Source organism: Cimex lectularius, unplaced genomic scaffold, assembly GCF_000648675.2.
Source record: "Cimex lectularius strain Harlan isolate CLEC.00 unplaced genomic scaffold, Clec_2.1 scaffold5, whole genome shotgun sequence".
Taxonomy (NCBI): domain Eukaryota; kingdom Metazoa; phylum Arthropoda; class Insecta; order Hemiptera; family Cimicidae; genus Cimex; species Cimex lectularius.
The window spans coordinates 2,615,285-2,637,739 of NW_019392993.1; the positions used below are offsets into that span (position 1 = coordinate 2,615,285).

The 22,455-nt window shown below is 34.8% G+C and overlaps 2 protein-coding genes across 5 annotated transcripts in view; one reads left to right on the forward strand and one right to left on the reverse strand.

Moving 5' to 3' along the window:
• Positions 1-22,455, forward strand: part of LOC106666094 (low-density lipoprotein receptor-related protein 6) — a 32,031-nt gene that overhangs the window by 1,945 nt on the left and 7,631 nt on the right. The window contains exons 2-13 of one of the 2 annotated variants that reach the window (XM_014392993.2): positions 14,991-15,082; positions 15,629-15,748; positions 17,745-17,932; positions 18,018-18,195; positions 18,520-19,452; positions 19,524-19,679; positions 19,756-19,906; positions 19,980-20,124; positions 20,243-20,373; positions 20,438-20,832; positions 20,892-21,129; positions 21,207-21,358. In XM_014392993.2, the coding sequence (XP_014248479.1) occupies positions 14,991-15,082; positions 15,629-15,748; positions 17,745-17,932; positions 18,018-18,195; positions 18,520-19,452; positions 19,524-19,679; positions 19,756-19,906; positions 19,980-20,124; positions 20,243-20,373; positions 20,438-20,832; positions 20,892-21,129; positions 21,207-21,358 (2,879 nt within the window). Of the gene's footprint in view, positions 1-14,990; positions 15,083-15,628; positions 15,749-17,214; positions 17,280-17,744; positions 17,933-18,017; positions 18,196-18,519; positions 19,453-19,523; positions 19,680-19,755; positions 19,907-19,979; positions 20,125-20,242; positions 20,374-20,437; positions 20,833-20,891; positions 21,130-21,206; positions 21,359-22,455 lie in introns of those variants that run through there. The other variant, XM_014392994.2, reaches the window with a different exon arrangement.
• LOC106666096 (testis-specific serine/threonine-protein kinase 3-like) lies at positions 13,178-17,738 on the reverse strand. 3 transcript variants are annotated; one of them, XM_014392997.2, is made up of 8 exons: positions 17,577-17,738; positions 15,368-15,585; positions 14,830-14,953; positions 14,572-14,771; positions 14,285-14,508; positions 14,157-14,226; positions 13,841-14,101; positions 13,178-13,780 (listed from the first exon to the last, which is right to left on the reverse strand). In XM_014392997.2, the coding sequence occupies exons 3-8, from the start codon at positions 14,938-14,940 to the stop codon at positions 13,459-13,461; spliced, it is 1,188 nt and encodes a 395-aa protein (XP_014248483.1). In that variant the 5' UTR covers positions 14,941-14,953; positions 15,368-15,585; positions 17,577-17,738; the 3' UTR covers positions 13,178-13,458. The 3 variants fall into 3 exon arrangements, with proteins under 3 accessions (XP_014248483.1, XP_024085461.1, XP_014248484.1); XM_024229693.1 differs by lacking the exon at positions 17,577-17,738 and adding an exon at positions 17,208-17,226; XM_014392998.2 differs by lacking the exon at positions 17,577-17,738 and adding an exon at positions 16,646-16,789.

Sequence of the window (22,455 nt, forward strand, 5' to 3'; positions counted from 1 at the left end):
TTTTTAAATAGAATACATCTCATTTAATTTTAAACACAAATTTAAACTTTTAAATTCAATAAAAATACATTATATGAAAACATATCAAACATAAACGATATCAAAGCTTAAGGCTATAATAACAAATAAGACATATACGTATTTATATAAAAAAATAAAATATTACAATACTATTTCATCACAATAACTAAAGCAAAAGAATATCTTCAACGGCAAACATTTGATAAATCTTTGATTGATGAATGGACAAGTGATAAAATATTAATTTCCTTCGGCTGCGCATTGACACTTTGACACTGTCAAGGTAGACTAGAGTATTTAATTAGCAATTGGGGTTATATGATTTTGAGAAAGAAAGATGCTGTTTTGGTATTACAAGGAGGAATGAGTAAATTTAGAAGGGATAGAAGATCAGAACAGTCTATAAGTAACAATTGGTAGTGCTGAGTCTGCGAGTGGAGAGGTTTGAAGTCCAGTCAGTTCAAGAAGAACATCGTAGACCCTAGTCTAGCTATACCAAAGGAGGCGCAAAAATCGCCTATGGACAATTTTAAAATTTTATACCGACATTAATTTTTCAGCTTTTTTACCCTTTTGGTATTTTGGTACCAATTTGTATTGCCTATACCTTTGCATCGCTGTTTGGTTTATTGTGATAAACCGAGGATGGCTACCTAGCTACAAAAATATAAGCTGCGACCAATTTTAGCTGCAGAAAATATACGTATGTTTTTATACTAACGTCAGCTGCGGAGAACTTTTATGTCAATTTTAGCTACAGAAAATATAAGCTTTTATACTAATTTTATTTGGGTCGTTTATTAAATTTCTGGCCGGTCCGCTGTTTTGGTTTGTAGTGACAAGCGGGTTTTGGTAGCTTAGCTACAAATAATATAAACTTTTGTGTGAGTTATGCAATTACCGGGTAAAGGAAGACATATTCCATTTTGTCGCGGAATATGCCCCATTCTGTCCCCCTATCGTTTGTCTGCGTTCGGCGAAAGAACCGTATCAATGGACAGATTCATAAAATTGCTCAACGGGCCAGATTGGATGCACTTGGTAAATTATGCTAAAGCGGCCTGGGCCTATCGAAGGCTAATAGTAAACGAATTTAATAGTAATTCCCTTTTCTTTTTCTTTTTTACTGCTCATCTCTTTTCCCCCGCTCTTTCTCTTGATATTTGGTGCTTCTGTTTCTCCGGTCTCACCTCCGGCTCATTGATTTTTACTTCTCAGTTTTGTGTCCTTTTTATTTAGTATTTTGTTATAGATATTACATTTAGCATATATTTAGCTTAATGTATTTGTACGCTTGTTTTATAGGATTAGTTAATAATTAATCCAAACTCCGGCAGACGGTTACCTTGTCGAATTAAGTTTATTTTCTTGTCTGAATAATCTGTAATTTTTATTTTCTTCATGGGTGCAGTAATTATTAATATTGTTACTACTTACTTTGTTACTGGTAAACTTATTATTATATAAACTTTTATACCAATTTTATTTTGGTCTTTCTATGCCTCCCAGTTTTGGTCTGTTGTTACAAACCAATTTGGTAGCATAGCTACAAAGAATACACACTTTTATACCAATTTATATTTTATTTCGGTCATTATGCCGTCACTATGCCTAACTTGTTTTGGTCTGTTGTTTACAAACCGAAGGTGGTAGCATAGCTACAAATAATATGAGCTTTTATACCAATTTTATTTTGTCATTTCGTAAAATCATGTTTTTCTTGTCCTCGCTGTTTTGTGCTGTTATGACAAATCGGGGATCCTTAGGTACAAAAATGTTATGCCATTATTTTTAAAGAACCTGACAGATTAAAATGATAGTTAACGTAAAGGCAGGCTGAGAGATAAACTATCATATGTTCCATGGCACAAATAATCTACTATTTTTAGAAGAAAACTTCCTATGTGTCAAAGGAAAATCATGTGTTTTTATATGTTTTTTTAAATACTTTTTTCCCCCAGGAAAGAATGTTTGTTCTTCTCCTGTTCCTTTCTAGCCAATTTTCCTCTTATACAGAAACGGAGCCAAGAAAGGGGCTCACCGAATTATAATAATCAGAGACGCTAACAAGGCTCCAAGGTGGGTACAGTCTCACCGAAAAATCACATCTCGGTCGGTAGTCGGCGGCCGGTCAGCCTCGCTTCGAACAATGGGCCTTTTTCACCTGTATCAAATCATAAAGTGTCGACCTTTAAACCCAAATTGAATTCTCGGGCTGGGTCAAAGTTGATTTTTTTTTCTGACAATGTTGTCAGGGATTATGTCAGTTTCTTCCTTTTCTATATTTCATGGGATCTTCCTTTCCTCTATGTTCCTTGTGGCGAAAATATCGGAGTTTGTAGGATTTTATATAAAAAATATCACATTTAAACTAAGCTTAATGTTGATAAGAGGAAATTCTTGCAAAGTTATTACTTATGAAAACTATATAGATATGGTTATTATTGTTGCAATATGCAAATTTTGCAAATTATGATTTTCTTTTTCTTGATTATAAGTAGAGACCGGATTTTTATGCAGTTGCATATTTTGTTTGCCACCACATACGACCGAGGACATCAATTATCTATCCGAATCATGTATCTAGGAAGCCGAAGGTTAAATTTTAAAGAGCATATTTGTGAATATTTGAAGGATTTTTTACGTAAAATCGCATTTATCGCGCAAAATAAAATATACATTTATAAATAAGAGTGCACAGTTTTGATTATCGAAAACGACAGCGAGACTCAGCGAACCCAGAGATTCGGCAATTTAATGTATGTTGTCCTCTTTTCATCAAAAAACAAAGCTAAAACATCAGACTTCTTTCTCAAATCGGAAATTGCCTAGTTGATTAATCGTTTACAGTGCGCTTTCCGCAGAACTATAAATCAACCCTGCATAAACATGTGACTACTCTTCTTTTCGCGAACAGTTACATAAAGACCTGTCTTTTGTTTTCTTAACCGTAAATTGACCTAGTTGATTCGGTGAAAGCATGACAGTTAAAATTCAGTTCGATCATTTAATCCTTGACCAGAGTTTGGTAGGATAATTGGTGATCTCATTGAAGATTTTACCCAAAACACCTAGGTCTTTGTTATAAGATTAAATTATAAAATAAATGCAAGTTATGTCAAATTATTGTTACATTCAAGTCGTGGTAAAGTGCATAAATTTCACTTCCCCACGGATGTGGAACACATATATTCAATATTCTTAGGAACTATGTAAACAGCATTAAACTGCATTTTCTCCCTCTCCCGATCTAATTATTCTAATCTATCTCTCTATCTAATTATTATTCACTCTTTTTTCATACGTGGAAGTAGAACGTCTCAACTGTTGTATTCACTTTGTTAAATAAAAGTTATTTTATAAAAACACTTCCGTTTGATTTGCTTTGATTAACTGAACTCACTTTGGGGGGTATTGGCATCGAGACAAGGACCTCCAAAATCCAAGGAAGATTCTATTGGGTTGTCCGGAAAATAATGCAGGATTTTGGTATTAAACAAAAAAAAAGAAACTAGTTACTTTAAAGCAATGTTCTTTAATCAAAATCCCAACGTGTTGGTAACTTATTAATTCCGTCTGAGTAGAATTCAGAATTTTTAGAATTGATAAAGTCAATAAATGCATTTTCCAGTTCCGTTTGATTTTTGAATATTATGTGTTGTAAGTAGTGGTCCAGGTGTCTAAAAAAATGGTAGTCAGTAGGCGAGAGGTCCGGAGAGTAGGGTGGGTGAGGCAAAGTTTCATAGCCAAGCTCCAATAATTTTTGTGACGTTACACGTGACACATGTGGTCGAGCGTTGTCATGCAACAAAATGGGCCCTTTCCGATTGACCAAAGAGGGCTTCATTACTGCCAATTTCTGATGCATGGTATTAATTTGGTTACAGTATGATTCAGCATTGATGGTTTCGCCAGGATTTAAGAAGCTGTAGTGTATTAAACCAAATGAAGCCCACCATACCGTAACCATTACCTTTTTTTGATGAGTTGGGGGCTTTGGAAAATGTATTGGAGCTTCTCCTTTGTCGAGCCACTGTCCAGAACGTCTAGTGTTATCGTAGAGAATCCACTTTTCGTCACATGTAACAATTCTGGCCAGAAATGGGTCATTTTTGTTTCGACAAAGAAGTGATGCACAAACATCAAAGCGCTGATTTTTTTGGCGATCGTTTAATGAGTGTGGAACCCAATTTTCGAGTTTTTTCACTTTTCCAATCGCCTTGAGGTGGTCAGCGACTGACTTTGAGTTGCTCTGCAAGTTCTCGAACAGTTGTTTTGGGGTTTTCTTCCACCACTGATCGCAGAACATCATCATTAAGAGAGGAAGGCCTTCCACGACCTTCTTCATCTTCAAGGCTGAAATCTCCCTCCCGAAATTTTTTAAACCACCTTTGCACAGTGCACTCATTAACACAACCCTCGCCCCAGACTTGGTTAATGTTTCTAGCCGTTTGGGCTCCGCTTCGGCCGAGTTTAAACTCGTAAAAGAAAATCGTACGAAATTCTCGCTTTGACATTATAAGGATGACTGAATTATTTCCAAGTAGCGGAATGCTACAGAGGTAAACAAACAATATCATTTGGAAGAGGATTAATAAGTGTTGACATTCATACAAATGAGTAATCCTGTAAACGTAAACAGAATATTTTATATAGATTTTTTTTAATGAAAACTTAAAATCCTGCATTATTTTCCGGACAACCCAATACAAGGACCAATGGACATGGTGAACTTGTTCTTCGTACTCTTGTAAATCAACAATTTTTTTTATTGTAAAGAAAAACCAACTGAATACAAACGGGATACACTAAACACATAACTGTTCTTTATTCTAACTCATCATTAATTATCAATTTTAACAAATTCAATTCAAAAACAACCCTACGTAAGAACTTTTTTTAATAAATAAAAACTGGCGTTGTTAAAATTCAACAGAGAGTACCTAGAAATGGTTCCAAAATTCACTGGTGGTCTTAATAGATTTTTAGATATATTACAAAAACTAGTAAATACATTTGAAGATAACAATAATTCGACATTCCTCCCTCCTCAAGTTAGAGCTTCCATGTAGGTCTAAATCAATTAAAATTTACAATTCATAAAAATATTCATCAACGTCTCAGATACATTTTACAATATTCGTACCTTATTTTTGGTTTACATTAAGATGATTAACATAATTACTGGTTATTACATTTGCCCATAATAAATTTCCAGAGTATTACAGAGGATTACATTTTTTTTAAATTGTTTACTAAGTATTTATTTTTGTTTCAAGAAAATTGTTATACATATTATTGTTAATGTTGGTATTAAATCATACAAGAATAATGTCCACCAACTTGGGTTAGAGTAAATTGTTGGGATTGTGGGAATTTTATTTACAGGATTGATGGAGATGCTTTTTAGCTTAAGTTTTTTAAGTTTAATTCTGAAGTTTGGAAGTTGCTTAGGGCGAAGTGTGTGATTGATGTTTTGTATCAGAACAGGTGCATATACAACATTTTGATAGACTTCGTAGACAGTATGACTATTATGTAGAAAGTGTTTTTTCCCTAATAATAGGAAAAAATTAATCGATGGTTAGGGAAATAAAGTTAAGTTTTTTAAATATTACTTAATAATAATTTTTTATTATTATTAATTTTTATTACAATCTGTAATTATTATTTACAATATGTAATTTGCGGATACATGAACTTATGTACAACTGTTTACATTGAGGGGAGAAAATAATCAATGTTATCCTCCTTCTTCACTTTGATTACTTAATAATCAACAAATAATACTCAATTTTTAAATTAAAAAAAATTAAATTATATATACAAAATATATCTTAAAAAAAAGCTATTTATATTGAGAAATCTAAATAAAAAACGTTATATTATAATGTAAAATACTATGTCCTTTTTTTAAATAGATAAATGTAGATTCTGATGATCATGTAAGTTCCCGTTACGTCCAAAAGGTTAATGTAAAATTAAATAAAAAATTATTTTAAAAAAACACGGACAAGTTTAAAAAGCACACAAATTATGAATATATGTATATGTTTAATATGTAAGCGTTTCGCATACCTCATTTATCAGTGTAAATGTTCAAAATGGTTCAAAGTAACAATTTTAAAGGCGAGAGTTGAGACACATTTTCTGTCAATTAAACTGGATTGGAAGACATATCTGGCTTCGAGACTATTGAGGATGTTAATAAGGCTGAAATGGATTACAAAAATAGCCCGATGGCATAATTGAAAAGTTCACAATTTTAATAGGCTTGCTCCTTTATGACAGGTGCAATTTGTTTTCGAAAAAGCACTCGCGTTATATTTTTTTTTCGTGTCGCGGTGAAGGAAAAATCCAGAGTTGAAGGCCGTGGGGGTCCATCGGTCAGAAAGGCCCACGTTTCATTCTTACAACGGCGAAGCCTCGGAATGTGGGTGTAGCTTGGAATAAGTACAAAATCACATCACGCTCTCACTATTGCTGTGCTTTACTTCCACCGAATTGAATCCACCGGGATTTTTCTTTCCGAGCCGATGAAAACTAGCTGAAGCAAAAGGAAACCAACTCATTTGTTTTACATATGCTAGCCATTCAAAAAACATAACTGCTTTGCTTATGTTATTTATTACAACTAGAATCAGTCTAGAAAGTGAAAGTTGTTTTAATTCCATGTTGCCGTGGAATGCTTGCGATTCCAGTATGGTCAAAACGAGAGCAGTTATTTAATATTTCACTTAAATATCTTTCAACGTTGTTGAATATCCTTTGTTTGTACTAAGAGCGAAAATAAGTTTAGATGAAAATAAAAATTAATTTAACTTGTTACAACGCGGATTTGAACATAAAGCTGTGTCTTAGAGTTTTTGTGTGGGCGCATTCTCGAAGGTTTTAGGAGTGAGTCGGTGATCAAGTGCCGTTTAGTTAAACATGTGTTCATGGACTCGAAGACAAACAACTCGCTTCCATCAACGTTAAGCTTGATTTATGTTAATTTTAAAGTTTGGTTTTTTTGCTAAAATACTTGCTTATCCTTCTTATTTTGTCTGTTGGGACAAAACGAGCCTGGCGCTTATAAAATAAGATAAGCTTTTAAACTAATTTTATTTTGGTCATCCTATGTTTTGGTCTGTTGTGACAAACTGAATAAGGTAGCAGAGCTACAAAAAATTTAAGCTTTATAGCAATTTCATTTTAGTCATTCTACGACTTGCGTTTTTTGCCTGTTGTCACAAACCGAGGATAGTACCCTAGCATCAAAAAATATAAGCATTTATTAAAATTTTATTTTCGTCGTGCATTAATCGACTATAAGGCCTACAACCACTTCTATCAACTTCAAACTTGAGTCTGTTAATTTTAAAGTTTTTTTTTTCTAAAATACTTGCTTATCCTTCTTGTTTTGTCTGTTGGGACAAACTGAGGATGGTTACACTGGCTTTTATAATAAGCTTTTATGCTAATTTTATTTTGGTCATCCTATGTTTTGGTCTGTTGTGACAAACTGAATAAGGTACCAGAGCTACAAAAAATTTAAGCTTTATAGCAATTTCATTTTAGTCGCCCTACGACTTGTGTTTTTTTGCCTGTTGTTACAAACCGAGGATAGTAGCCTAGCATCAAAAAATATTTAGATTTATTAACCTTTCTGTTCGTCGTTTACTAATCGACTATAAGACCTATAACCACTTCCTTCAACTTCAAGCTTGATTATATTAATGTTAAAGTTTGTTTTTTTACTAAAATACTTACTTATCCTTCTTGTTTTGTCTGTGGGGACAAAATGAGGATGGTTATACTAGCTTTTATAAATAAGCTTTTATACTAATTTTATTTTGGTCATCCTATGTTTTGGTCTGTTGTGACAAACTGAATAAGGTAGCAGAGCTACAAAAAATTTAAGCTTTATAGCAATTTCATTTTAGTCATTGACTTGCGTTTTTTGCCTGTTGTCACAAACTGAGGATAGTACCCTAGCATCAAAAAATATAAGCATTTATTGACATTTTATTTTCGTCGTTCACTAATCGACTATAAGACCTACAACCACTTCCATCAACTTCAAGCTTATGTTAATTTTAAAGTTTGGTTGTTTTGCTAAAATACGGATCTGCCTATTTTCACTGTTTTGATAAACTGAGGATGGTAGCCAAGCTATAAATGTAAGATTTTTGCTTTCTGTCCCCTCTGGTTTGGTATCTTGTGAAAATCAGACGATGGTTCCTGGCAACAAGTAATATAAAGAAGTTTTATTTGGCTGTTTCCTAAAATCATGCTGGTCTGCCTATCCTCGCTGGTTTGATCCGTACATATATTTCGGCTTCTCGCCATCTTCAGTGTTGGGTTTGATGATTGGATATAACCAAGTTACCAAAACACAGAAGTTAAACTAATTGAATAAGACTATTGCTTATCATTAAACAAACTTGAGGGGCATCAGTGGCCGCAACGGTAGCGTTTGCTCTTCACTGTAAGGTTCGAATCCAGCGGCCCTGTATTCGACAAACTTACAATTTTTTTTTTTTTTTTTTTCAAAAACACCTACACCTGGTTTATATATCCTAGTAATTGAAATTTCCACGGAAAAGTGAGAAAGAGAGAGAAGAGGAAAATTGTAATTAATCGCCGAAATATCCCACAGATCAATATTATGTGATTGGCGAGAAACCGAAACGCGTCTGATTGACCAAAACAGCAAGGAAAACAAATCGAAATTATCGAAAACGACCCAACAACTACTGGTTCATAAGCTCGCAGAACTCCACTTACAATCTCATTAGTATTCATGTTAGCGCAGAATGCCTCTTGAGTTAATCATGTAAAAACTTAAGTATTTACTGTACCTTGTACTTTACATTGTAAGTTTTTAAAATATTGCAAGGATCCTTGTTTACGAAACTTGATTACTGTAAACGATTTAGTGTTGTTGGTTCGTACAAGGCAGTCACTAGGGTCTGTATATTCAGACTGTTAATGATAAGAAATGGCCAGATGGGATGATCAAAAGTAAAATAATATAAGAAATTAAATTATGGGTCGATGATCCCGTTTTAGATAAGAAGAACCCCTTCCTTCGAAAAGTCAAAAGAAAGGGGCCTGTCCTGGGGGGTGGGAGCACCTTTTGAAGTTCATGCCGCCACGGCTAGTTGCTTCCCTTCACGTGGAAATTTATTGCATTTCCCCTCGCCCGAATGTACACAAACAGTTTGAATTTTTTTTTTAGTTTGTATAAAAATGACAGGAATAAACTTGGAACGTTTGCCTGGTGGCGAATGCGTCAACACATGTCAGGCCTTTTGAAATTAAGGAAGGGATGGAAAGGATGATGCTTTTTGGATAGTATTGAGACTTTGAAACTTTTTAAATCACATATACAAACTTGAACTCGCCTTTTTTTATACCTACATCCTGGCTGATATCGCAGTGTCAGCGAAATTTTCGACAGTCACGATTTTATCACCCGAAATAGGAATATTTCCACTGATGTTCAGCTTTCAAAATCTACTGTTTTGGTTGGTTTGAAAATTAAGATGTTTTTCTTCAAAAGGTGATCGAACTTCCATTTTTTCATGTTCGCTGACAAGCTCATCACAATGACTTTTACTCACGAAGTTCCGTGCTATGAATAGTCGATTTTCCCCATGTCAAACAGTTTTTAACTTTTTGACCAGATGGTATGGTTTTATTTTTCTTTAGCCAACATGTTCGTTTTCAATTTTACTATCGTTGTATGCATTAAATCATTAAAAAAGAAATCACACGCTTTGGCCGTGTCGTGTGTAATGTTCAGGAATGGAATGCAGATGCTCCTGGATTCCTCGTGCCTCATCTGATGCATCATCGAAATTCTTATTCTTGCATAGATGTCATATTTATGTTAAATATTCACGTTTAACATATGTTCAGGAATAGATAAAAATTTAATGTATTTATTTTTTTCTGTTGTTTTCATGGATGATTTAAATAACAGAATTTCACAAATGTTAAGGAATCAAGCCAGTAAATTGTATTAATAAAGTTATTTCTCAATGAAATTAATTCATCATAACCTTGAGTAACACTTAATTAAATAATAAATAATTATACTGTAAATATTTTTTTAAAGTTATTAATAAAGGCAAGCAACTACTAAAGGTCATAATTAAATAATTTGTTTAAAATGAATCATTTTTTTGTTACTAGGATGCTATTTGTATGACTTTCATGTTTTTGTATATTATTAAAATCATTGTTGGATGCGTGATCCATGACTTGTTTTCGTTTGGGAGTAATTTTTGAGTAAACACTTAATGTGATTTGGTTCCGATCATTGTGGTCCGCCTGGCATCGCTCGTGTGATCGTCTACTTTTGTCATTTCTCCAACATCTGTGTATGTCTGCGTGTTGTACCTCGTCGCTCGCGTCCCGGCCGAATGGTATAACATTTTATCCTAATTGTGATATTTCGTCTTCAAATATCACAATTATAATAAAAACGTCGGTTGGAATGTAAAACTGTAACTTGATGTTTACATATGAAGTCTGACACTAATGTGTGGTCTGTCGCACTGGTTTAGGCATTTTACCATCTTAAGCTTGTGTGAAATCAAAGGCCATATGTACACGATGTTTATCCAGCATAATTTTGTAGTTTGGTCAGTGACGAATTAAAGTTTGTAAAAAAAAGGTATCTTACGCTTTTGTTTGATGTGAGATGGGAAACGACCAATTCAGCTTCGTCATTCTGTTGACAGAAACAAGAAAGCGACATATTGTTTAGTATGATTAAAAACATGAATAATATACAGAGGTTTAATTCATGAGCAGTGCAAATAATCTTATCGTCTTGTTCATAATTTATGAAAACGCTGAAACACCCCGAGCTGAGGACTGCGTTAACGACTCGGCATAGTTAAACACACGGATCGAAGATGTTATGTGAAAGGGGAAAATAGCTATATGCGCTGGATTAGACTATTAGAGCGGAGGAAGGGACCCGGCTACAGCTCTTTCTCATGTTCTTGCCCCGGACTGTACCACTTGTAAGAGATGAATCTCTGGGCTAACAAGGGAGTAAGGCCCTGGTTCCTTCTTCGGTACTTACCTACCTGCTGCCCGCCCAGCCATCCTCGGTCATAACTCATCCAAATCCTCTCTCACGAGATTCGGCAACGTCGCTCCTCTACTAATACTAGTCACGGGCAAGTAATAATGATAAAGAAATGCGAATGCAAACGTTTAGCACGATTTTCCTATGAACTGCGTTGACGAAGATATAAATTGGACTTGGTTTGTTCTTAAAAAAAAAATCTTTTGGGTTTTTTAAAATGGAAAGTTGTTAAAAACGAATTGTCAGAATGATCTACGACCTTTGCAGTCAAGTATTAATGGGTCAGGAGTAGTTATAATATATTTTAATTAATTAATGTCATGCTGGCTTCCATATCAGCACAAATTTTGATGCTTTAAAACATTTATATCCATATAGTACTATCTAACAAGACTTTTCCACAAACACTCAAGAAAAAAATTATGTTATTTCTTGATTGAAAAATTATATCTTTTATGGCTTCAAATTAAGCGAACACCGCAGGTATAAAACATACACAAATTCAATTGTTACTGCCAATGTTTCGACCTATTTTAACGTCATCATCAGGGCAAAGAAATCTTAAATATGTATGCAAATTGATATAATTAAGTTTTTGATAGATGGTTTCAAATTTCTTTCAAAGGCTGACTCAGTGCCAACATTGCCAAGGACTGTGATTGACGTTGGGACTGAGTGGGTCTTCAAATAAATTGGAAATTATGTATTAAAAAGTTAATGATGTTCATTTGTAGACAGTTTTAGGATTATTTTGCTCTGATGATGACCTTAAAATCGGTTGGCAGTTTGGTAGATAATTGAACTAGTTTTTCATCCAGACCATTCTGAGATCCACCGTACCAAGATTCAGATAGTTTGCAAGTAAAAAAGTGGTCGTAACATGTAACACTTGAATAATAAAAACATTTATTAAACATTAACCTGCACACAAAGCAGAATATTTCAAGATTATTATTTAATATACATGAAATTCAAAAATTGAATATAAACACAAACAATTTTTTTATCTAAAATTATTAAGTATTAAATTATGATTTAGTAGATTAAATTTTATTTTATAATGTAAAATTTATGTTACGTATATTTATGTTAAAATTGACCTTGTCTTGGTACCAGGGCACACAGGGCAGAGGGGCAATGAAGAGGCACATAAATTGCCAAGGAAGGTTCGTTGAAGACACCTGTTAGCCCTGAACCCTTTTGCAGTATACCAAAGTGCCAAAAATATAGATGTCATGCAATGGATTAAGAATAAGTCCTCGGTTCAATGGGATTGTATTCCGGAGCAGAGGCATGTGAACAAATTAATCAAAGTACCATCTTAGAAATGAATAGGTGAACAGCTAAATCTGGGGCTAGAATGATAGTTGCAATGCTCACTGGACAATGCAGACTCTAAAGGCATGTCACTGGGAACTGCAGAAACAACTCTGTACTAATATTGCCAGGAAGAAGGGAAACAGCGGAAAATGTCCTCTGTTCGTACGAAGGCGCAGAATCTGATTCTTAATCCTGGGAGGGAAAGCCATAGCCTGAAGGATACAGACAGGAGTCCTTAATAAAGCGTTGGGATCTGATAAAAACCCTTAAGATTTATGAGGAGCTCTAGATAATAATGGAGATGGCACAGCAGACCAATACTGGCCATGGGACCAATACATAGCAACTCCTTTTAACCTTTAAAGAATTAATTATTTCTAAGAGATTAGGTAGAAACCACTACAGAACTGACATCTTTTACAAATCCAATGTTCTGAAGTATGTACTAGGAGTACTACATTCATCTGAACATTAATTACCATTTGTATTCCGCCTGTATTCACAATCTATAACGAAACTTTTCCACCTATATAAATATAAAATTTTATATATCAGTTATTATTTTTGTAAGGAAGAAAATGTATAATGTAAGGGCATAAGGTGGTTTAGGAATGATGTCAACCATATTTTTAAGGGTAATTAAATTTTACAGTTTCATAAAGATTGGTTACAATTAAAAAAATATTAATTATAATTAGTAAATTAGGAGAAACCTCTTTAGTGCTAGTGACATCTTTTAATAATACATTTCTCTTAGTATGTACTTTTTATTTTTGTAGTTCAAGAGGAAGGTTTTGTCAAAATAAACTGTCTAGTGGAAGGTTGGGGATCATAAAAAGCAAACTTTAAGAAATATTTTCGGTCTTTAGTACTGCATAGACTGCTCAGCATGGGGTATACTCTGTTTCAACTGGAGATCTGTTCCCAGGTTTACCCATGGCTAGTAGTGGATTGATCCAACTGGATATGTTTGAAGATGTATTAAATTTTATGCCATTTTTTGTTCAAATAACTCTTCGAAATGTAAACTACTTCTTCATCCTTGATGAAGAAATTTGCTGGGGTTTCCTGACCACCCTGACACCAGACGTTGCATCTTCCAGATGGTCAACGTCTCTCCTGATCGAGGTGTACGACGATATAGCTTCAGGTCTCAATACGGAGACACCCGCTGCATTCTGGCCTGCTCTCATTTGCATGGCAGCGGTTGCTGCTTGTTCCATCAGGGACCTGTGCAATGCCACTATGTTCTCCTCTTCTTCTACCGGTTTGTGCTGGACCATAGATTTCTCCTTAATTATTCGTGCTTTTGCCAGTGCTTCTTTTTCTTGCTTCGTCCTAAGTATGAGCCTACACAAAAGAAAACAATTATAAAAATTGTATTTGGTTGTTAAATTTGACGATTATAACCTGTCATCTTGCATGATCCATGGACTGGAGAGCAACTGAGATGCGGATAATCTCTTTCCAACATCGGGTTCCAATAGTGACATGACTGCACTACGGTAATGTGAAGTGTGGGCTTCTTTTGTATCAAAGCTTACACGTTTTTCCAGTTGCCTTTGGATCATAGCCTCCTGGTTTGTAGAGCCGGTGAATGGGAGTCTTCTATTTAGCATCACATATGTCACCACACCTAAAGACCACATGTCGGATTTACGGGCGTCATACCTGCAAGAAATTTAGTTATACTACTTTTTATTTAGTTTAAATAAATCTATTTTACTTTCGCCCTCGAAGAACTTCAGGTGCTGTATATGGCATTGATCCGCAGTGTGTCTGACACAAATTCTCCACTGAAATACAATATTGTAATTTTTTCATTTGTTTGTATGCATAGTTGAAAATTATTACCTCCGTTTTGATATATGTTTCGAGCAAATCCAAAGTCAGATAGTTTGGCATTAAAGCTAGCTGTGATGAGTATATTTTCTGTTTTGATATCCCTGTGTACGATACCCATTTCATGCAGATACTCTAACGCTAGAGCAAGCTGAGCGGTCCACGACCTGGCTCTCCCCTCTCCAACCTGATTTTTCTTCAGAATGTACTCTAAAAGGTCTCCTTTTTCGGCCAACCTATTCAGAAAATTTTCATATTGAAAATGCCCCGTTGAAATTTCTCTGAGATATTTTTATTACCTCATGAAAATGAAAAATTTGTTTCCCTTATGAAGCATGCTATATAAATGGATGATGTGAGGATGGGATATTTTGGTGAGGATATCAATTTCTCTTGCCAAGAACTTCTTGGCAAAATTGGCCGGTGCCTTTGCCGCGTCTATCACCTTGCAGGCAAGCCAGTGCGTTTTCCCATTGTCGACTTTCTTGCATTGATACACCTGTAAAACTTATACGTTAAAACATCCAAACATTCAAACATTTTAATTTAAATCATACCTTGGCATATGATCCCTCTCCGACAATATTCTCAATTATGTAACCCCTGTTCGTCAAAATCTGAGCATCAGATTTTGACAGAGGGTGCTCAACTGGTGACTTTGCACTCATTTTGATAGTATGTCTATAAATAAATATAATATACTATTTTTTTTTTTCAGGATACCCGACATTATTGTTCACTACATCAAAGGATATCAGAATTGCAAACATTTCTAGACCATATTCATCAAAAGTTGCTATTGTTGTAAAGGTAGGATATACAAAAAATTTATATAATGAATTAAAAGAATTAAATGTTGCTTTCCAATAAAATTAGGTGAAAATCAAAAGAATCTCAGTTGTTGAATAACTTTATAAAAGAAAACTTTCAAATGTAAGAGTTAATGAAGTAAAAGTTTCTTGGTGGACAATTTTTTCAAGTATTTATTTATTTTATGCCGTACTATTTGTACGCACAAACAATTCACGGCTTATCTGTTGAGTTATATGTCCAGAAGTAAGAAATCTACATATTAATATCAAATGTCATACGTACTAAATTCACAGCAGAAAAAAAACAAAATAGATACTATCGACCGCGTTCTCCTATCTTATATAGGGAATTGAGATTTGATCTATCTCTGTTGCCACCTTTGCTCTTGATTTTATGTGAGTGTGAAGAAGTATTGTGTGTATTACGAAATGATTTAGCCTCCTGTGTCTTTAATAACTTTCATTTTCCTTCTTCCTTAGCAGTAAGGTCTATGAGGTATGCTAGAAAATAAAGAAATCTTATTATTAATTTATAATTTCGTAGGATCTTGAAGGTGCAGCAGCTGTGGATTACTATCATGAGGGGCGTCTTATATGCTGGACCGATTCAAGACTGGGAAGCATACAATGTGCTTCGTATAATGGCAATTATGTTGGTCCAAAGGTACAGTTGTGTTATGCTCTTTTAATGTTAAAAATATTAAATCAATTTAAACACTATGACTTATGTGTTTTTTAGCAACCGGTGGTTCAATAAGTGAAGTAGTGAGGAGCTACATCAAGTTCGATGCATATCAGAAAAACACCTTTTTCATGTTTGAACCTTTATTCGAGTCATCTTCAAGGCTGAAAAGTCAGCAATTATTACATGGAAAAAGGTGTTTTTCCAATGTACATCGAACTTGATCGCTCCTCACTACTTCAACCAGCTATGACTTACGTTCATGCTTTCTTTTATATTTGCATTTTAGAAAAAAAAATAATAGTGACAGCAAGAAGTTTTAACAAATTTACTTAACAGTGCTTTCTTTTTCAATTTCTTACAAAAGGAATTGACTGTAAAAATTCCCTAATGCATAATTATTTGACATTATGTTAACATAAATTACTTGCCTTAAGCCTGTAAAGTAATTATGATTTTTTTTAAGCTATGGAGGAAACATAAGTAGCTACTTATATGCATAATAATCACATAAAATAAATATATAAATTATTGGATTTCTTTTTGAGGTCTGCAGGGGTGATTAATTAATCTTTAGTTCAGATGTTTCTGATCATCTTGGTCTTATCTTCCTTTTTTAGTCTATCAGTAATATTTTTTGAAAAGAAAAAGGAAATAAAATGTCTGACATACAAAACAAGTGATAGGTAGACCAGAATGATCGGAAATGAGAAAACTACTCTGAATGTTTTGCTGTTTCCTAAGTTGAGTAGAGGAAAAACTTATTTAAATTTTTTATATTGCAGTTGTACAGTTTTTAACCCCATTTATGATTCTTTAATCCAATACTGTGTCCTGGCAAACAGCTTTTTATATATTTTTAAATTCTAATATGTTTACTTGAATTCATAGTTGTGCCATGGGAACTTCTGATGGTTTATGCAAATTACAAAATTTTTCTAGGCCAACGCGCCATATTTTGACTTCTCCAAAGCTGTATTGTGATTTGCATTTTAAACTGCGACAGTTTTTTTTTCTGCATGCACTATTTGATGTATTTTTATACTGGTTATCATGTGGACTAATCTGTCTTCTAAAAATTCTAAAGATAAACATATCGAAATTTGCTAAAACTCTAAATTTGTCCAGTTGGGCCTACAGCCTTTTTCCAGCAGCAGAACTTTCACTGAATTTTTATGCTTGGGCTCTTTATGTCTCTCGTCTTCTTGAGAAGTTTCTTTCATTATTAAGATGAAATAATTTGCACCGATTTAAAAAGGCTTGTCAGTTGAAAAATTTCCATAGCAGCTGTCTCAATCTCCAAGATGTAGTGTTTTGTTTGAAATATGTGAATTGTGTTTTGTTTGAGTTTTGAATTGGCACGATTACTGTATTTCTGATAGTATCAAATCAAAGTTGATAATTGAAAAACTAGAATATTTTTGGGCTAGAATTTGAGTACCAATGTTGATGTAGATAAAATAATTCTCTTTTCCATGATCGGCAGCTATCTCTTCAGCTTCAATTTAAGTTTGTAAGTCAGATCACAGCCATCCTTGTCAGTCCTTAGCCGGTTTTGCCCACCGCGGTGTACTGAAGTCGCCTGGGAATTGATCATTCTGACCAATCACTGGGATTGGGCAAAATGATAAACCTTGATACATTTGTTGTTTCACTAGCAAATGGATAAAATGAAAAGCTATAGGTTGCACATATGTCAAACACAAAGTCAGACAAAAAATAAATCATCACTTGTTTAAAACTTATTTTCCTTGAATAAAACTCTAGCTGTACACTAGGTGTAATGGGTTTTAGTTAAAATTCGACTTACGCTTCCTGCATTCTAGACCTTCTGTCTATGTTGGGTCACTAATTTGGTGTTTATGTTTTACATGTTCCCCTTGTGTAAATTGTGATGAAACACATTTTTAAAAAAATCTGATTGCTGTAATAATTTTTAATTTTGTAACTTCTTTTATTTATTTTTGCTTTTTCTCAGATGAATGTCGTCGCGAGTGGGCTATTCCTACCGGAAGGCCTAGCCTGCGATTGGCTCACTCAGAAGCTCTATTGGACAGATGGAGAGACCAATAGGATCGAGGTCATCACGATGGACGGCAAGCAGAGAAAAGTTCTCTTCTGGGACATTGACCAGCCCAGGGCAATTGTCGTCGTACCGAATGATAGGTCGGCAATTTTCCCCCTCGTTTATGTTTTTAATAAATACATTTTTTTATTGTTGTTTTATTTTTATTTTGTAATGTTGTTTTAGTATAATGTTTTGGTCTGATTGGGGTGATGTACCAAAAATTGAGAGAGCCTCAATGAATGGTGATCCACACAGCAGGAAAATAATTGTCTCTGATGACATTTATTGGCCAAATGGCATGACAGTTGATTACGATGCCAAAAGAGTCTACTGGCTGGACGGGAAACTTCGTTTTATCGCCGTAAATTATTTGAATACTTTTGAGTTTATTCTGAAAACTACACTTTTTTCTATTTTTATTAAAAAATTTTTAAAGTAATTTGTTTAGTGCAAATTTATTTAAGTAGTTCACCAAATCATTTTAAAATCTTTTTGTAAAAAATTTCTCTCTCTCTCTCTCTCTCTCTCTTAACAATATTGTACCAATTAATTTATTCACATTACATGATAGCCATCATGTTTAATTCTAATAGTTTTAAAATAATTTTAGTGGATTGATCTTAAATGTTAGTTGGTACATTATTGAAATTACTACTACTAGATATGAATGTAAACCATTTTTTAGGTGATGGATTATGATGGAAGAAATAGAAGGAAACTGATTGAATCTGATGTCCCATACCCTTTCTCACTTACCATTTACAAAGAAAAGATGTTCTGGACTGATTGGGAGACGTGGTCGATCCACACATTCGACATTAATACTAGTCAAACCAAGGAACTTTTCCATATTGCCAGTTCAGCGCCTTTCGATGTACGAGTGATGGATCCAAGCAGACAGCCTCCTAAGATTACACCCTGTTCTGTAAATAATGGTGGATGTTCTCACCTCTGCCTCCTTTCGCCGTACAGCCCAGGCTATTCCTGCGCTTGCCCAACAGGAGTCAAGTTAATCGACAACTATACTTGCGCAAATGGACCTCAGGAGATGATCCTGCTCGTCCAAGTAAATGAAATCTGTCTGATCTCGCTGGATTCACCGGACCATACGATTATTTCGCTTAACATAGTTGGAATCAAACATGCCATCGGGATAGACTATGACCCAGTGAACAGTTACATATACTGGACTGACAATGAGGCTCAGGTCATTCGTAGGGCAAAGTTAAATGGCACAGAGAGTTCAGATCAGATGGATATTGTTTCTTCAGAACTTCAATCGCCTGACGGCGTTGCCGTTGACTGGAGGGCACAAAATCTTTACTGGACAGATTCAGGCACGGACAGGATACAAGTTCTAAGATTACAAACTACATTCAGTAAAGTGCTTATAAATAGCGGATTAGTGGAGCCGAGAGCTATTGTTGTCGCTCCTGATGAAGGCTTAATGTTCTGGTCAGATTGGAATGAGAAAAATCCAAAAATAGAAAGGGCAGGTCTTGATGGTTCTATGAGGACTCTTTTAGTGCATGATCATTTAGGCTGGCCCAATGGAATCGCACTCGACCACCCTGCAAAAAAACTCTATTGGTGTGACGCTAAAACTGACAAAATTGAGGTTATTATTTTTTAATATTGCAACTTTATTAGCTTAGTTTAAAAATTGTAATATACGTTTTATTTTTAAAGGTTATCAATTATGACGGAACCGATAGAAAGGAGATTATAATGGACAATATACCACATGTTTTCGGTCTCAGCTTGCTTGGCGATTACCTCTATTGGACTGATTGGCAGAGAAGGAGTCTAGACTCAGGTCATAAAATTACTGGTGCTAACAGAAGGGTAAAATTGCGACATATTTATTTTTAGTTTTGTTCTGTAGTTCATTTATTTCATTTAATATCATTTCATTTGATAGATAATACTCGACTTAGCGAACATGATGGGACTGAAGGCAATAGGGAAAATGATGAAACCTACCAAGTACAACCCGTGCGCTCAAAATAACGGAAATTGTTCTCACCTCTGTCTAAACACACCGACGAAATATACTTGCGCTTGCCATATAGGTAATTACCAAAGTTCTCTGTATTTAACAAAATACATATATTTTACTATTTAATGTAATATTTTGTGTTTTAGGTTATGAACTTGAAGCAAACGGATTCTCTTGTGTTGTACCAAAAGCATTTTTGCTCTTTGCTAAAAAATACAATATTGGCAGAATCAGTATTGAAAATGCTCAGAATGATGCAATAATTCCTGTCTCTGGAATAAAAGATGCTAGGTAAGAAAGTTTTCTGTAAACTTACATATGTAACACTTTATTTTTTTTTTTTTTGGGGGGGGGGTTTGGGCATTAGGGATATCTGATTCAACAAAATATTACATTTGATTTGTTACAGTGCACTCGATTTTGACATCAAAGATGGCAGGATTTATTGGACTGATGTGAAAGCCAATGCCATTGCAAGGTCTTATATAAATGGCTCGCATGTTGAAAAAATTGTAGAGTTTGGTCTGGAATCTCCAGAAGGTATATTTCACCACCGTTTTACCCATGATGTGTATTTGAATTAACTAAATCTATGTTTATCAAGGTCTTGCAGTCGATTGGTTAGCTCAAAATGTTTACTGGACTGACGCATCTATGAAAAGAATCGAGGTGGCCAAACTCGACGGCAGGTTTAGGAAGACTATAATCTGGTCTGGGCTGATCGAACCGAGGAGTATCGCAGTGGAGCCGAAACGCAAATTCATCTTTTGGAGTGATTGGGGCAACTCTGGCTCAATCAACAGAGCACTCTTAAACGGGGCCTCACCGAAGGTTATTCTGGCCAACATTGGCCGTGCCAACAGCTTGACTATTGATTATGGAGAGGGAAGGATATACTGGTGTGCGATCCAAGGATCAATCGAGTCAGCTTATCTTAACGGGACAGAAAGATCTACGCTAGTGAAAAGTCCGCGACCTTTCACTATGTCAATATATCAGGTAATACAACATATAACATTTATGCTGATAACATTCTTAATTTTGAATCTTAATTTTAGGACAACGTATATTGGTCAGACTGGGAAACAGGGCAGTTGTACGTTACAAACAAACATATGGGTCAAAACAAGACATTGCTCCATCCTCAGGCTGAACAAGTGACGTCTGTCGTCGTCTACCATAGTTGGGCTCGATTGGGCTGGACAAACTGCACCAATGGTGGAGGGTGTGCACACCTCTGTCTTGGATCATGCACCTGTCAAAATCATTACACCTTAAGTGGTGATAAGTGCCTGCGTGAGTTATTTTTAATGTCTTTTTTAATTTGTTTTAATATCTATGTTCTTTTTATTTATTGTTGTAAAAATCTTCAGCTCCTTCATCATTCATGCTGGTAGCGACTAAAAATTCGGTGAGTCGACTTGTTTTTGAGTCTGGTGTCTGCCCTGACTCACCTCTTCCCATACATGGTTTGAAGAATGTCAAGTCAATCGATTACGACCCTATCCACAATGCACTTTATTGGGTAAGATACTTTCATCAATACATTCTTATATCTTTTCTCTCTCTTCACAGTTGTCGGTTTAGAACCTAGTTTTTCCCTAGAAATTTTGTAGTTAGCATGTATTAGGTTGTAAAATAAGGCAGTAGTGTGGATTCAATGAAAATTTCAGAATATATTTAATCAACAATATAGGAACTTTTTTAATCCACCTATCTGGTATCATCTTCCATGTAATTCTGCAATTCCAGGCTCCTAGAACATCTCAGGTTTTTGAGGAATAACTCCTCAAGGTTTTTTTTTCCAGTCCTCAAGCGAAGTAAAGTTTTCACGTTAATTGAGTTTTGCAGAGTCCAGAATAAGTAGAAATCTGTAGGGGCTTTGACAGGCAAATACAATAGGTGGGATGTGCTAACCCAGCCATGCTCGGAAAATTACTGATTCATCTGAAAAGAAGTGTGGAGGCGAGCTTTAATCATTTCAATTGTATACAGTGTACTCTACAATTAATGGTTTGTTTTGGCAGAAGTTCATATTAAAGCCATCTGCTTCCAATCCCACCAAATGCACCCACCTTGATGTATAATCTGGCATTTGGATTTGTTGCATGCAGTCCCTATTTGTTTCTTTAGTATTTAACTTTTGTCTATTGTGCCGTTTGGAGTTGTTAACTGTTGCTGCGTTTCTCCCAGGATTTTCCTTTCTGAACATTGTTGTAAAAAAACTTTTCTCTACATCTTTCTACAACCAATCTTTCTAAAAATGTCCCTTTTGCATCGCGCTTTAGGAGTGAATCGCAGATGGAGATGTTTCCTAATAAATTATTCTCATTCTACGCATTATATCGATCCATATACATATCCAAAAGCTAAAAAAATCTCCAAAAAAAGCTCCAGCTGTTGAAACGTTTGTGTGAGATATATTGAGGGTTTTATGATGCCTCGTGCTGAGTGTGGGTTTCTTGTGCCAGAAGATTAAATTAAATCATTATCAATAGTTCACCGACTACATGGGTGCTTTGCATCTTCCAAATCAAAATTTCTCTTGTTATTACTAGTAGGCAATAAAAATCCTCAAGAATGCCATATAATGTACACTAATAAAACCCCAAATATGCATAA